Here is a 16,951-nt window from a genome sequence, read left to right as displayed (position 1 = left end):
AGTTTTATTTATCGATTATCTATTTACTCGTGAAGATTCTGTCAGATGTGCTTGAATAAAATATGTATTAAGTTGAGCTTGCGAAAGCAATTTGTTACTTTTGCCGGAAGTCGGAAATTCCATTCGGAAAATAAAAATCCCAAAGATTTCCCGGAGGACGAAAGACAGCAGCGATTGCTTTGTTCGAGATTTGTATTTCATTCACTGACCGATAGCTCGGCGAGGCATTTCATTTCCTACACGCGGCACAATCGAGAGACGCGACGCCTAACTATTGATTTGCTCCGGTATCGAGTTAAACGGGAGTTTCCCTCTCTCGGCTCTAGGAACTCGCAATGCGACTCGCGAAGACATTTATCTCATCTTTACATATAATGCAAACTTTTTTACAAAGTGCACACGGCTATTCCGAGTCATTATTGTTTTTAACGAGTGATCACGTCGAGAGCGTGACAAATTTAGCATTCGCTGGATATTATTCAGAAATAGCAGCGAAGTTGTATGAAAGCTCGGGCTGAAATGAATGAAGATAAAACGCAGCAAATTGTAATGTAACACAAACGATAAAGGGTGTATAAAGGGTGTTCTAGGAAACTCTATTCTAAAAACAGAATTCTGTCACAAAAATGGAACTTTCAAAAACTCTATTATATGGTCTATATTAAGTTCATGTTACATGTGATTTGATAGCTGAAATTCTTATTTGACAGCTCGCAGTTAATGACGCCCGATGTAGACTGACTGTTTGAGTGATTTGAAAATGATAGAGTGCCTAAAATTGTAGGCTATGTCGTTCTTCACACTTGGCAATCTGTAGACACAACAGAGGAATGCTGGTAGAAACATATCGAAGACGTTCGTTTGTTTAATTGACTCAACACTCTTTGTACAAAATTTTCTGTTAAATGTTTTATTAAATTTTAGTATATGAAGATTTTTAGGATCGCTGATTGTAAAAATCTAAAGTCGATATTAAAAAAATGTGTAAAGTTTCATTAAAATTAGACTTTAGTATTTCTCTTAATAATTATTTTATCCGCCATATTGGATCTTCCATTTACAATTTTTTTTACTAATGAGCAGACTTGAAATCAGACTCTAAAACATTGATTGCGTTCAGCGGAAAAAGCAGTTTTGCAACTGTTATAAAATTCTTTAATATGATTGGTTTATACATTCAAATTCAACGGGAAACTAAGCGCAAAAACCAATCATATTGATGAATTTTACAACAGTGGCAAAACTTTTTCCGATGAACGCAACTATTAACGTAGAGATTCGCAAAATCCCTATTATTTTTATCTCAATGTTTTGTGAAAAAAATGCTATTTATATGATTGATTTTTTGCTTACAATTTATTATTAATATAAAAAATAACTACATATTTGATTCAGATATATATACAAATCTGAGGAATACAACAATATGAAATATATGTATATATTTTATAATTATACATAAATCAATTAAGAAATATTTAAAAAAATAAAAAACCTGTAAAGATAGATGTCACATATATATGTGACACTATATAGCTGGAAAATTCATATTAAATTTAACATATATCGTTTATTTAAAAAATATGTCTCGAACAGCTTATTCAAAATTGTTGTGTTAATTTAAACAAAATGAATATGTTAGAAAGTAAATACTATGTAAAAAATTAACAAAAATATAACACTTCAATGCAATTTAGAAATAAATTTCTATTTCTTCAATAAAATCAACATTTATACATTCACACGTACATTTTATTCATTTATGCTATAATTTTAAAGCAATATTTTCATTATGTTTACTTTAAGAATAAAAAGTGTGTTGAATATATCAATTTAACACTAAAAGTTCAAATAACGATTACATTATGTTAAATAAATACTTGAATATGTTAAAAATTCAATACACAAATTTTAACAAGAATCGGTTTAACATAAAAACAAAATATTTTCTACTATGTATGCAACAAAGGATTAATTAATCACATGCGATCAAAAATTATCGAAAAACAAGCTTCCGTCATTGTGAATATATACAATGTATTGACATCATTAATTTTCGTATCGATAGATAACTCTCCAAACCAAAAGTGCTATCATGGACAGAGAAAGTAATTCCTACAATTCGCAAGTAAAGTTTTTTCACACGCGATATATAAAATAGAAACAATGCCTCAAGAATACAGAAATATTATTTTAATTTAAATCGCATGCAATGAAACAATTCCATTGAGAACCGTGCTGTACATCGCTCGACAGTCTGCTTTAAACCTGAACTCATTAAGCTCTACTATTTAAATATTCATAGGATAAACTGGCAATCTTTCAAATCTCATAAGTTTATGTAGTAACAATGTAACTTTCGTTAAGTTCTTCATTTGACTTCTTGGACACGCTTTCTTCCTTTAGTCGCAAAAGTTCTCTGATCTTTGTTCGAGAGAAGAGTATTGTTGAAAGTAAATCAAGTTGCACCCTATATTTTATCAGTTAATTCATAAAATACTATCTATATACTTTAAGAAGTAGATAATATATTTAAAACAGTCATCACGCATACATATTTAATTACGGATGGTTACGTGATATAAAGATACTCTTTTCTCTCGAATAAATATCACAGAACCATTACGACTAAAGAGAAAGTCATATGAAGTGGCTCCATATGACACTTCTAAGTAGTCATATGAAAAACTTAACGAAAGTTATGTGTGTGTGTGTATAAAATGAAGAAATGTAAAATATAACATTATTCCAGAAATAATCATTGCGGCCTTGATTTAGCTTCGATATCGAATACATTTTAATCTAATCACAGTGGCTGCTCGAATAAGATTACTGTACTGATAAGATCCATTTTCAATTTGTAGCATATTGATATGAGAAATCAGAAGCCTCTAGATATTGAAAAAAAAAATTAAGTTCAACTGTATGTTTAACTTGTGCGTACAATTAAAGCGTAGAAGTAGTGCGCTTGTATTTATTAAAATATTATTATCTTTTATACCCATTTTTCAAGATATAGTTTATTCAGAGGAAAAATTCATGAACGGAAAAATTTCACTTAAAAATAGATAAATATTATTTAACACAATATAAACAAGTAATTTTAAATATGAATAAGAATTATACAATTCACTGCAACAACTGTGTAATGCACAGAAAAAAATTTGTGTATCAAATTAAAACTGATATATTCTATTTAACAAAGTTATTGTTTCATTGTATAAACAATGTTATAAAATTTAAATTTAACACGTTCATGACGACGTGACCACCATATGAATCATGTTGTCCTGTCCTGCTGGACTATCGTCAAAACATTTCCTACACAAGAAACGATAACGATTTATGTGGCTTAAAGTATGCACGCTACTTTTGCGCGTTAGTTGTGTATTATGACCTGCCAATGACCTCCGGTAGTCACATGATCTGTGATTCACGGCTGACAATGAGCTAAACCATCCTGCAGGATAATGAGCCGTGTGTCGTTAACGTATTAAAAATTTTATGATCTTAATTTCAGCAATATTTTATATTTTTATTTCAATGTCATAATGGTTATCTAAGAGTACAAATTTTTTTATAATAAATAAAATAGTATTAAACAGAATTAAATAAATTGTATTAAAAAATTCAAATTCTTGATTTAAAGATATTTCTTATCCGATGATATTTCTTCTTCTCAAATAAAAAAAAAACTATTATTGAATAAAGAAATTTTTCTTTATGATATTATATAAATTTCTTCACTAGTTTAATGCTATATAACGTCTTAAAAATTAGCGCTATACAATCCCATTTCAATATTTACATTTCGAAAATAAAGATATTCTCAAAAACAAGAATATTTCGTTTTATCGGTGCAGTAATAATTAAATTTTATCTCTTCCGGAATTGCAGTCATACATGTTAAAAGTATTCTTACGTAACTGGAAAAAAATGTCAATGCACACTTTGAGATATTACCGTCATGGTAATTGCAGTAAAACTTGACATAGACACGCAAAAAATTAAAACGATCGATAACGCCCACGACTTATACAACACTGCTTTCGTCTATTCACTATAATTACTACATAACAAGCGTATATATAGTTGTCTCCCCCTACTATGGCATTATGAAACATGGCACTATTACATTTGGCAATTGCCCCTGCATCGAGACGTACAACTTATTACCGCTCTGACCTAGTGCGCTCGAATGTGTTTGTATCCGTCAGGGTTGACCATGAATTGCGCGAGAACATTTTCTTTTGTAATAATAATCACGAATTGTTCATGTGACACATACTTGACGGTCCAATAAATCTATCGACGGTCAAACGTTCGAATCATTATTGCTCCTAATTCGATGAAAACCGTAGATTTAGAGACCATTATAAATTAATCACATTTTAAAAGACAAGAATAAAAACGAATAAAAGTTTCAATCTTGATCGTATACGTAATATAATAGTCGATTGCAAAATATTATAAATTTGTATCTGTATAGTTGATCGAATGCTATATTTGTGAACGATATTTTTAGACTTTGTACACAAAGTGATTTTCTACAATCAAAGAAAACTGTAACTACGGAATGTTCACGTAACCTGAGTTGTGACCAGTGTGAATAATATGCACAGGTGATTTACCTCTGGCAGCTGTAATGATGAATGATATTAGTGATGAAGAAGTAATAATAGATGATACTTGGAACTCTATTTTATTTAAGGAGCTACACATATCTAGAATCAAAAAAGTCAAAGGAAAAAAAAATTAATGGTTGAGGAATAGATTCAATGTATAAAAAAAATTTGTTTTGTAAAATGTTTTAGCAAACGATAACTAATATATCTCGACAACCAGTTGAGCAATTAAGCTGAAATTTTGCACAGATTTTCTTCGTATGAGTATTAAGTTTTTATCAGAATTATTTGTAAACGTCATAATTTATCTTTTTATAAATTCAGAAAATTTTTTTATTAAAAATTCATATAGATATATTCATATTTTTTAAATTAAAAATTCATATATCTACAGTCAGACTGCTATTTTGAGAAAAATCGTTATTTTTTAAATTTATTACGTTATAAATTAATTTTTTTTTTCATCTGTTTTAGAAGGATATTTTTTTTTATTTCAGATAATAAACAACAAAGTGTTAAAGTAATTATTGTAGGAACTATTTTAGGAAAATCATATCACTGACAACAATGCCACACTTTTAACAGTAAAATTTTGTAGGATTTACAAAAATATAAATAAAAGTATATACTTTTAAGTACATATAATATATACAATAATTTAATTAAAATTTATCTTGTAAAAAAAATCCTCAAAGTAATTTTCCTACTTTTTCATGACCTAAGTGCTTCTTACATTGCAAAATTTCTACTGAGAAACAGTTAGAATTTTAAGATGATCTTGATGAATTTCTAAAGCAAATTTTGCAAGTAATTTATAAAACATACATAACTTTTCGTATTTTAGGAATTAATCTCTCGACTGAAACACAATATAATCGATTTCGATGAAACTTTTTCTGAATATTGCATTACTAAAACCAAAAAACAAACTAAACGTATTACAATTAAAACGATCTTAATTATTTTTGAATTGCATTGAAAAAATAAAATAATTTTTGTTTTTCATAATTACAATATTTAAATAAATAAGTATTGTTTTATTTAAAAACTCCATAAATCAACATTGCTCATTATTAACCGTTAATCTTCCGTAGATAATTATTGCTAATTTATATATATATATAAAAAAAAAAAAAAAAAAAACATTCTTCAATAACTCTAACACAAATTTTTATTATAAAATGTATTATAGTTACTAAGCATTTTCGTTTAATCAGTTCTTGTCCAAGGTAAACGCTGACGATAAAGAAGGCCACGAAAATTAGATGCAAGATATCGTTTGCGAAAACACGCAAGATAAAGAAAACGCTGCTCAGTAATCGAGTTTACTGGTATAGCAACGGTAAGCTACCGGGTCATCGGATGGACATAGATGAAGACGTATACACCGATGGGGTCATTCGCTACAAAGATATATGCGGAAGAGAGACGTGACGATTTATACTCTGAGAAAGTTTTCTCGGTGTGTTTGAAAAACTGAGACAGCTAGATGGAGGCAAATGCGCGCGACGAGGAAGAAATACGAGAAAGTAGCGAGGAACGTACACAATGTTTGTATTAACTTCAATCCTTGAAGTCGATTTAATCGGAAGTCACCGCGTCTCTTTCCGCTTCAACCGGAAAGTAACAGTCACAATAGAACTGGCACTGTCGGAAAGTTGCGGAGACTTGCCAAACCGTTTTTGCTTCAAATTAATTCTTCGCTCACCACCTCCTTCCGTTTCTTCCCCCCTCCCCCTTAGTTGAAGAAAGCAGACTTCGTACGACAATAGAAATTTTCGCCTGTCCATTTGAGTGACGAAACATTCTCTATTTCCCCAAGAAATATTTATCTCTCTCTCGTTTTCTCTCTTGACATTTTTAAACTTCAATATCACCGCACCCATGTAATATTTTTATTCAAATTCATCGAATGTACATTCAGCTTATTCGCAACGCGAAATACGTGCCATACGGAGCGCTCGTATACTTCTCATCGCGATATCATGTCAACATTACGTAATGCGTCGCAAAAATAGGATGCGTGGATGCGTATGCTCATGTTTGAACATTAGTTTCGAAATATGGTCGATTTTTGCGAATATTTCCATCGAGAGTACTTGTATCGACACACTTGCGCGTTTACAGAATATCACAGATCATCGTTTATCATCTCGCAACCATACATTTATCGTGATTTATCTTCCTGACATTGCTTGCACAGCGCTTGATCTCGTCTTTTGTGTGCGCTCAAAAAATTTAATTTTCTTAACGCACAAGCTAGAAAGAATCTGTGTTTAAATTACAATAACAAAAAATAATCTGACAATAATAATCAAAGTTAGATAACAGCTATTAAACTTTGATGAAATAATTTCAATCAAACGTTAATATAACTAAAATTATTAATTATTATCATGGCTTATATTATCTCATAAATTTTGTATTCGTTCGATTTATACCTATTTCTCCAAACTTCACAAGTAATTTAATTATTATACTACATTTTATCTTTTGAAAGATGTACGCATATTTATTCTTGAAACTTCATACGTTCAGCAATTTTTATGTTCAGATTTTTTTTAATTACTTCAAAAATATAAAAAAGTAATACAAAATATCCCATTACTGGGATCAATGCAATATTGTGCTGTAAACGTTAATTGATCTGTTATAATTAGTATCTAACAATTAGTTTTGATCATATTAAACCGCAAACATTTAATTGAAAATATTTTTAATTAAATTATTTTTTGTTCAATTTAATAATTATCTGGCTTTAATTATTATCACCAAACCTTTTTTCAGCGTGCAATCATAGAGGAGAGATGGGAGACCTCAATCTCTCGGAAATGAAAAGTTTCGCGTTGCAAATAATTGTAAAGAGCAATATAGTACGAAACGAGCGATGGACGAGTTCCCCAGAAAATAACTGAAAAATGATTGATATAAATTGCACGTTTCAATTTCGCCCAGCACAATATTATTTGACAAAATATAAAATTCGTTCGTACAAATCGCGAGTCCCGTTTTACCGAAAAAATTGGAGCATTATTTTTCAACGTCAAACACGAAAGAAATTCTGATAACACGGTGTTAGCGCACGCTTAATCCACTCAAGTCAGAGTGTATTTTGATACGCATTATCATTACAGCGCGCAGTTACGTCGCAGCTATATCACTATCAAAATTGCAGGAGTCTTATTCGTCACGTAATCTTTATGAAGTTGATACACACGATCATAACAAGTCACGAAAGGTTCATGTAGTCATCCAGGGGTACGTAAAAGAAAAAATGATAGTAAGCTGAGAGCACGTGTACAGCATTACAGGACTTTGTTTATATTTACATATAGATGTACAACTTCTTTCAATCTGTTCACGTGTTCGAGGAATACATCCAAGAGAAATTCCTCAAGAAAAAAATGTAAACATACGTTTATTTAGCGCAAAAAATGAATAGTTTACAGAGTAAACTGTATTATTACTTAAAAACAGTGAATAGTTACTGCTGATCAAATTAAGTAAATCAGTAATATTTTATTGGATTAGTAATATCAGTGAAATACAAAATGAAGATGTAAAGTATGAGTATTTATACTTAAGAGTAGTAAATTTTTTTTATTATTCATCCAATGTGACCTTTATCAGGTAGAGAGTGCTTAAGCTTTTGTCATTGACAGCGGGAATTTTTTATCTTCACTTCCAACGCACGTCGTTTCTTTTCTCGAATCTAGTACATATCTCAATCACCGTCACGTATTTTATAAATAAAATCGAAATCGCAGCGAGAAGAAAATTATTACTCTACTATTCTACGCTGAGAAAAAAATTATTTTAAATAAAAAAAAATACATTTTCTTAAAATCATATATTTTGATGCAAGTATTTATTTGTTTTGTTTAAGTGAAAATATTTAAAATAAATTTCGACATACTTATTACCTCAAATAATTTTGTATTTTTACAATTTTTTATATTTAAATAATGATTTTACAAATAAGCTAATATTATTAAACCTAATTAAATTTGTTTCTTTGATTACAAATTTTTCTTTGATTACAAAGCTAATTATCGTGAATATGAAAATAATCTAACAGTAAATATTTTCTAAAATTGAAAGAAAAAATATTTGATTAAAAATTATGTCTTCATTTATGTACATAAATATTTTAAAGATAATATGACATCCATTTTTATTTTATTGAATAACTTTGTTTATAATCAATATTTTATATTGAAATTGGGACGATTCTATTCATCACATGATGTTTAACAGATTCTAAACTCAAAATAATGAAATATTTATTACTTAGGACGTTTATAAAAATGTGATGCAATGCGTAATCGGTAGAAGAAAAAAAAATGATAACGCAAATAGCCCAAAAATATTTTTTTTTAAATCAGTTTAGTTAAAAAAAACACAGTATTTTGTTAAAAAGTTATATATTTTTAATTTTCCATCGTTTAGAATTTTTCTAACTTAAAATTTTCTTGGGTTCAAAGACTTTAGAGATATTATGAGAAATATTTTATCTGTGTTTAATATTAAATAACAAACATAAAATGATATCAGGACAATAAGATCTAACAGCTCGTGTATGCTAAACAAATTTTTAACTTAAAAGGTCAATAATCGAGCAAAATATACCTTGAAAAAATTTAGAAATGCTCAAAAGTAAAAATGCCTTGTAACAATTGTTAGCTATTGTGTATTGGCATATTAGCGCCACTAAAACACGGCTACTAATTGAATAATTCCGTAAACAGTTGTAGAATTCGTTACCTAATAATAGAGATAATGGGAGTAGCCATAATACCATCTTCTTCTCTATTTTTTTCGGTATGTAATACCTTAATAGCTTTACTTGCAATTAAGTTAAAAATTTTTTAATTGAAATACTTATGTAAATAAATGAAGACAACTTTTAATCAAGTATTTTTTTCTTTCAATTCTAGGAAATATTTAGTGTTAGATTATTTTCACATGCTGAAAAATTACTGAGCTTTAAAAATTCTTTTGAAAAAGATAATAAATAAATTTGACATTTACTAAAAGATTCAATTTATTATTAATGTGTAAAAAAACATTTTTTTTAAACCGTTTTGATTTATTTAAATTGACTTTTACTAAAACTGCTTACAGGCCCACCTTTCTAAGTCTTTATGCAATAAGTTTAACAATTTTTTTTTTATAAAATAAAATATTGGAGGGGTGTGTCACATGACCCAAGAGCAGCCCCAATAAAAGTTTATTTTAATACGTTAAAATTATTTGTTTAAAATAATTTTTTTATACACTAACAATCAATTAAACATGCCCTTTTTGGGCATGTTTAGAATATCAAATTTATTTATTCTTTTCAAAAAAAATTTTCAAAAATCGGTAATTTTTCAGCATCGAAAAGGTATGCAATTCCGTAAAATCCGAATAAATAATTTTTTGATATTAAGTAACATTTTTTTCAAGATATTTTTTCCCCCTCAATGTACATCAATGAAAAATAAATATAAAACAATTCTCTTCCTTTCTGTCTCAAATTCTCCGTCCGATTAATAGAACGGAAAACCGAAGCACGTCTCTCGGCAGTGTCCAGCCAAGGACATAGTCGCAAGTAGAGTAGTAAACATCGTCCTAGCTTCTCGTTCCTAGGAAAAAAAAAAAACGTCCAGGGAAGGAAGGCCGCGCGGCAGCATGTCGTAGAGCCGATCTTTTCGCGCGCGATACGTCTAAGGGGGTAAGTAGGTACGACAACGGAGGAGGAAAGAGTTAGGTAGAGAGGAGAGTGGGCGCGGATCGATGCATCCATCGGCGGCGCGACTAAGTACGCTTCTCCTCGTAAAACTTGCGCCAGACTGTGCACGATTCGCAGTTCGCTGCTCGCACAAAGATACGTGAACAGATGGGCAAATTCGTCAGATCCGCATGCGTTTTGCTGCTTACCGATTGCGTCGATTCGCCAGTGAGGGTCTGTTTTTATTTCTTAACGTTTTAATGAAGTCAAAGGGCGCAAATCATCACGAATCCGCCTCGATCTCCTTTATGCGAGAAAATTCACGTTTATGTATATTGCTTTTTCTTTTTTTTTTTCCTTAACATTTTAATGAGGTCAAAGGGCGAATCATCGCCAATCCGCCTCGATCCGCTTTATGCGATAAGATTCGTGTATGTATATTCTGCATGTGATGAATAACGAGCCTATTATGGTAATTGAACTAAATAGGCTGTAAAAACGACTGGAAAATTAGATTAATTATTATAATGGATACATTTCGTTATAGTAATTAATCCAATCAAACTTTCCGATGATGTTCGACAATCGCGAATGGAATTTTCAGATAATGTGGATGAAAGATTCACATTGACAAAGGATGAGTTTCCGAAGGTCTCACAGCAAATCGAATAGCAAATCAAATTGCGCTGGCTTAACGTGGGATAAATAAAACGACTTTAGACGAGCTCGGCCCCGAGGGTGACGGTATCGAATTTCTCTCCCGAAAGGTCCGAACGACTCTTCGACGAAAATTCTCTTGAATGGAAAGAATTTAAAAAAAAAAAAAGACTTTTAGTTTCCGCTGGTAAATGACTCGAGTGTCGATTTCTCTGCTCGCTCGATATTCGGAGATTTCGCTGCGATTAATGAGCAATTTGAACAACGTGACGAATCGCGAGTGTCTCCGCGAAAAACTCCGAGTCCTTCGCGTGAGAGTTTCACACTGCTTCACAGTTAAATATGCACTGACAACGAGACGGAGTCTACCTTCCTCGTTCTCAAAAAGTTTAGTCGATAACGATCAGCGTACTCGAGTGTCGACTTCTCGCGTCGAGCTCGCGCCCCCCCTAAAGTTTATTTGGCTTTTCACGCGAAATCGGACGACAGAGGCGCTTCTATTGTTACAATTAAAACTAATTATAAATAAATATTATCAAATGCCACGGTGGTCGAACTGGCTAGGACGGATTGATCAGGAATCCAGGTTCAAACTCTGGCCGAGGTAATATCTTCCGCAACAGATTTTTCATTTTGTCCGTGGTGGAAGGGATCTTGAAGATTCTAATCAACATCACAGTAATATTACATTGGTTGTCAATTTAATTCTGTGATATTATTTTTCCGATTTAATTTAACAGCTGTTTTGGAAAACAAAAGTAAGGCCCTGCGTACAATGGAGGAATATTAGATATTAGTAATAAGAATTGAAATTTTAGAATCAGTTTCTTCGTTGAATGTAGAATGTTATGCACAATAGATATTAATAAAATACATCAATTTGTTATACGAAACACAACATAATTTATTATTTATCCGTACTGCTTATTGAGGAAACTGATTCTAAAATTATAATTCCTATTCCTACACAGAAAGAATAATTTTGCTTCAAACACATATTTAAAAATAATTATGTTGAACTATTTAAAAAATTGCATTGGACGTTTAATTTGGTTAATAGAAATGTCAAAACTGTTTGCAGCAATATTATCATGCTTGAGCGTTTTACGTAATTATTTTAATGATCCAACATAAGATTACTTTCTGATCTGTATCTTCTAAATTTTTAGATGCAGCAGTAAAATTATTCTTTTTGTATAATATCTTATATTCCTACTGTGCACAAGGTCTAAAGGCGCACAGTTCGAAAGAATTAGAAATTGTATATTAAAATTGCACAGGAAACATTTCAGCATTAAGATCCAGCTACAACCGTATATAAATCTCTCTTTCTCGGTCTTAATTATATTATATATAAATCGCGATTTTGATTCTAATATCAATTATTTTAAAATTAATTCTATTAACGCTGATGAATTCTCTGTGATTTAAGTAATTGATTTTGTTCATGCTCTTTCTTATCCAGATCGTATATACTATTCGTTACAATAAGCAACGACAGCCAATTCGATTGACTGTGATTGATTACCAACCGATAAAATTAAGTCTTATAAATGAATACAAGCAAAATATAAATTAAACTTTTTTTTTACGAAAGAAAAATCTTTGACTCTTCGAAAAAGGAATGCATGAGTATACTCCTCACTCCAGAGAATGTTGTTTTCTTGAATCAAAAGCTCAGCTTACATGAAAAGAACAATTTTACTGAAAATTTTATGTTAGGCCATTAAAATAATTCTGTAGGATAACCAAGTACAATAAAGTTGCTGCAGTTTTGACATTTTAAACAGCTAATAAGTTGAACATCCGATACAATTTTTTAAACAACATAATTATTTTCAGATCTGTATCTAGTTAAATTTTTACACCGAGAGAAAAAATTAAATTTTACTAAATATTTAATCGAATAGTATTAATGAAATATTTACTAAATGTAAATATATTTATTTAGTAAATATTTTACAAGCACCTAATTTAAGAAATTTCTTCTTACAGAGTAAATATTTATATACCATAAGTAAATATTCCATTAGTGCTATTCGAATATTTATTAACATTTAGTAATTTTTTTTCCCAGTGTATATGCTCTGCAGTAAAATTGTTCTTTCCGTGTAGCAATAAACAATAACAATTTCCCGCTGAATTTCCGAAATGTTTCGACTTTTCGCGAGAAATTATCGAAGGGTCTAATCTCAAATCGATCAGAAATTTACGCGAACGGATTGCTCTCGCGAAGTGGAAAATTCAGATTCGATAAGGCTTAATATCAACAATGGAAGCACAGGCCCGTTATGTTGAATTTTTTGCACAATTTATTTTTCCCCGGTTGAAAGGAAAAAATGTTAAAAATGTCATAAAAATCAATGTATCTTTCAGGCCATATGCACAATAGAGGAATAATATTGGGTATTAGAAATTAAAATTTTACAATCAGTTTCCTCAATGAACACTATAGATAAACAATAAGTTGTGTTTCGTAAGACACATTTATGCCTCGCATTTTATTCGTATTGTCTAACGATCGCAGAGGTTATCGATTCTAAAATTTTAATTCCTATTTCTAATATCTAATATTACAATAAGTGGAATTCGGACTAACCGATATCCCTCGGTTGTGCGCAGGGACTTGGGAAAACAAAGCGCTTCTTACTCCAAATGTCCTTACTGAACTATTTCCTATGTTCGAGGTTCCCTACTCCTCATTCCGAATCAAGAATTTTCTGAAAGAATGATGGAGCGCGAATTTTCGCTCCGTTCACGCAATCAGACTGATAAACAGACGCGTTGCCACGATGTCGGGGAACTGGGAACGTACGCGAGTCGTGTAGTACAGAGTCCTCGTTTCTCGTTCTAGAGACCAACAGCGTCCTTGTTTGTTATTCTACGGCCGCGACGTTCATATTTTTTTCGCCTCTCCTTACACGCGGAGACCAGGCGAACACAAGACGGGGCGATAAGAGGGAGAGAGGGGAGAGCTTCCGCGGTTTCGTAATTTTGCGAGGCCCGCGAAAACGTCCAGCCTAGAAAGAGTTCTCTCGGACGTTCCACGGAACCGCGGGGGTTAAACAAAGGGAAGGTCGATGAGGGGGGGAGGGGCACGACGGATCCGACGTAGGGAAGAAGGGCTCAGGTTCCGTCGGGGCTGTCTCAATCAAACCTACCGCGACCGACGTAAGAATGATCGCGGAAGTTGTCACGTTACGTCGTCCGTCATCCCTACTCTCTCTCACACCCCTTTGAGAGGGCACGGCCCTCGGAGCCGAGAAAAAAATGCGCGGACGGGAAACAGAGGGTCCGAAGACGACGAAGGAGAAGAGAAACCCAGCGCGAGTCTCCTCGAGCACGATAACACGATAACGCATTCCTCTTTCTCTCCCTTCTCTCTCTCTCTCTCTCTCTCTCTCTCTTGTTCTCGCGCGCGCCGTTGATCGATGACCACTCGCACGCTTCGCGGCACCCGCGGCCCGCGGAATCGTCCGCTTCGCGAGGAAAGCGTTACGCGAGATTACACGAGACGGATTGAGAGACAAAAGAGAGAGAAGGAACGGACGAGGATGGAAACGGGAGGGATACTCACCACCGATGCTCAGCGTTCTCCATCGGGTCTTTCGCTTGGAACCCTTCTTGCCCATCTCTCGCGGTCGCCCGCACCACCACCACTACTACCACCACCGCCGCCGCCGTCGTCGTCGTCGTCGTCTCTGCCGCCTCTTCCTCCTCCTCCTTCTGCGCTCTGCGCCTCGTCCTGCGCCGCGATGATCTTCCTCGGTCGATCGTACGTTTCTTCTTCTTCTTCTTCTTCCTTTAGGACGTTAACGACCCGCGATCGTCATCGTGCGGTGAATCCGCTCGGACACGGTTCGCGCACTACCTCGTCGGTAGCATCGCGAGGATCGCTGTCGCTCGCTCGTTTAGTCGATCAGAGGGAGAGGGAGGGTTAAAAAGGCTCACGGTGCTGTGATCACTCTCTCTCGCTCGCTTGCTTGCTCGCTCGTTCGTTCGTTCGCTCGCTCGTTAAGCTCGTCGTCGCGACGTGTAACGTAATAACCGCACGCGGGATACCGTTCTCTCTTTCTCTTTCTCTCGTGCGAAACGGCAAGTCTCTCGTTACGTGAACTATTCCAGTGTGTAATCCATGCCGCTCGAACGGCGACCGCACACTGCGGACCCCACCTCACCCCACTTCGCCCCTCCACGACGATCACCACCTCTCTCTCTCTCTCTCTCTCTCTCTCTCTCTCTCTCTCTCTCTCTCTCTCTCTCCTTTCCTCTCGTCGTCGCCGCGCCGATAGATCGCTCCTCTCGTCCGCGTTTCGCTGCACCTTCTGGCACCTTCCGACGGTACGAAGCGAGATGGCCGTACGCACGCTCGGTGCGACGCGAGGAAGAGGCAAACGAGTGTAGAGGGTGCAGATGCGCGCTTGCAATCCGCGCGCGCGCGCGCGCCGCTGCCGCCGGTCGTATCGCCGATTCGCGCCGCGGCTTCTCGGCGGGATTTCCAAACCGGACCGGAAGATCAAGGCGACTACTCGAATCGCTACCACCGTTACACACTGCGCTATACACTACGTCCACTCTGCGAATGCGCTCGCATGTGAGAAATCGCGCACGGAGCGGTGTGCGGATTTGAACTGACTCGCGTCGGGCGCGACGCGCACGCGCATACCCGTTGGCACGCGCCGCGATTGGCCGTTGCCATGGCGACCGACGTAAACAACGGCACGCCATTTTTCCCGGTTAATGTAGCCGGCGGCTGATAAGAAGAGTGACGGTACCGGCCACAGGGGAATGATCTTATTATATAATTTCTGATTAGCTTGATTGACCGATTAAATTTAACAATAGCCTAGATTGAATAATTTTATATATCTTTTTAATTAAATTAAGTTACAATTTATGGCTTATAAATTAATTTAGTTCCGTTAAAAGATATAATGAACACAAACTTTTTAGTTAAAAATTAAAATGTACATTAAAATTAAATTAACTTAAAAATTTATTTTGAAAAAACATTTATATTAAATTACAAAGTCGTGATTTTTTACAATTAGATTATAATAAAACAAATATAACTTATTTGATGGAACACAGGATAAATTTAATATTCTATTTGTAAGTTAAGTTTATTTTAAATAAAAAAAAATATTGTTTTTTTTATATGGAAACATATTTTTTCTTTTTTAATTTTTTTCTTTTACATATATAAATTTTTAACTTAGGAAAAAATTATTTGAACTAGTTATTGCCTAACTGTGACAAAAATTAACTACGAAAACTGATCGTATCATTTTATTTTCCTTATTTATTTTTTGCAAATTATAATTTATTTATCTAAAAATTATAATATATAAAATATAATTTTAATTAATAATACGCAAGTATTAAATAATGTTTAATTAAAATAACGAGTTCGAAATTTTTATTTAAAATAAAGTATTATAGGCTTATAGATTAGAAATGAGATCAGTTTTAAGTTTTATAGTTGGCAATTCATAAATTTAATCGATTGGTTTTTTAAGCTAAATCGAAATCGATGAGATCGGCTCTAATTTTTTTATTATTTTAATTGAACGTATTACATTTCATTATTAATTTAAAAAACATTATATTTAAATAAATAAATTAAAATTTACCGAAAATAGATAAAGAAAACAAATTAATTAAGTTTTTTTTAAAGATATATATGTCACATCTTAAAATATTATAAAAATTTTAAAAACTTCATAGATTATTCTATTATTACATTTGAGTATTTGTGTAAAATTTCAGCAAACAACTTTTATTTAGTTAATTTTTTGTTCATGTACATTCAATGTAACTAAATTAATTTTATAAGACATTAATTTGTACTTAATTTAATTAAAAGAATATATTAATTTACCTAATCTCGATTACATGCAAACATAATTTCTTTCTGTAAAATGATTTGATGAATTAAAAAATTTACCTATAATAC

At 33.0% G+C, this 16,951-nt stretch overlaps 1 protein-coding gene across 1 annotated transcript in view; it reads right to left on the bottom strand.

Annotated features, from left to right (window-relative positions):
- The window catches only part of LOC105194886 (serine-rich adhesin for platelets), a 44,632-nt gene extending 29,465 nt beyond the window's left edge, over positions 1 to 15,167 (bottom strand). Inside the window, exon 1 of the mRNA XM_011160013.3 lies at positions 14,573 to 15,167. Coding sequence (XP_011158315.1) covers positions 14,573 to 14,627 — 55 coding nt within the window. The 5' untranslated portion in view covers positions 14,628 to 15,167. The remainder of the gene's footprint in view (positions 1 to 14,572) is intronic.
- Between the last annotated feature and the right edge of the window lie 1,784 nt (positions 15,168 to 16,951).

Source organism: Solenopsis invicta, chromosome 4 (assembly GCF_016802725.1).
Source record: "Solenopsis invicta isolate M01_SB chromosome 4, UNIL_Sinv_3.0, whole genome shotgun sequence".
NCBI lineage: Eukaryota > Metazoa > Arthropoda > Insecta > Hymenoptera > Formicidae > Solenopsis > Solenopsis invicta.
Note: the sequence above shows the minus strand (reverse complement) of the source record. Positions and strands in the feature narration are given on the sequence as shown.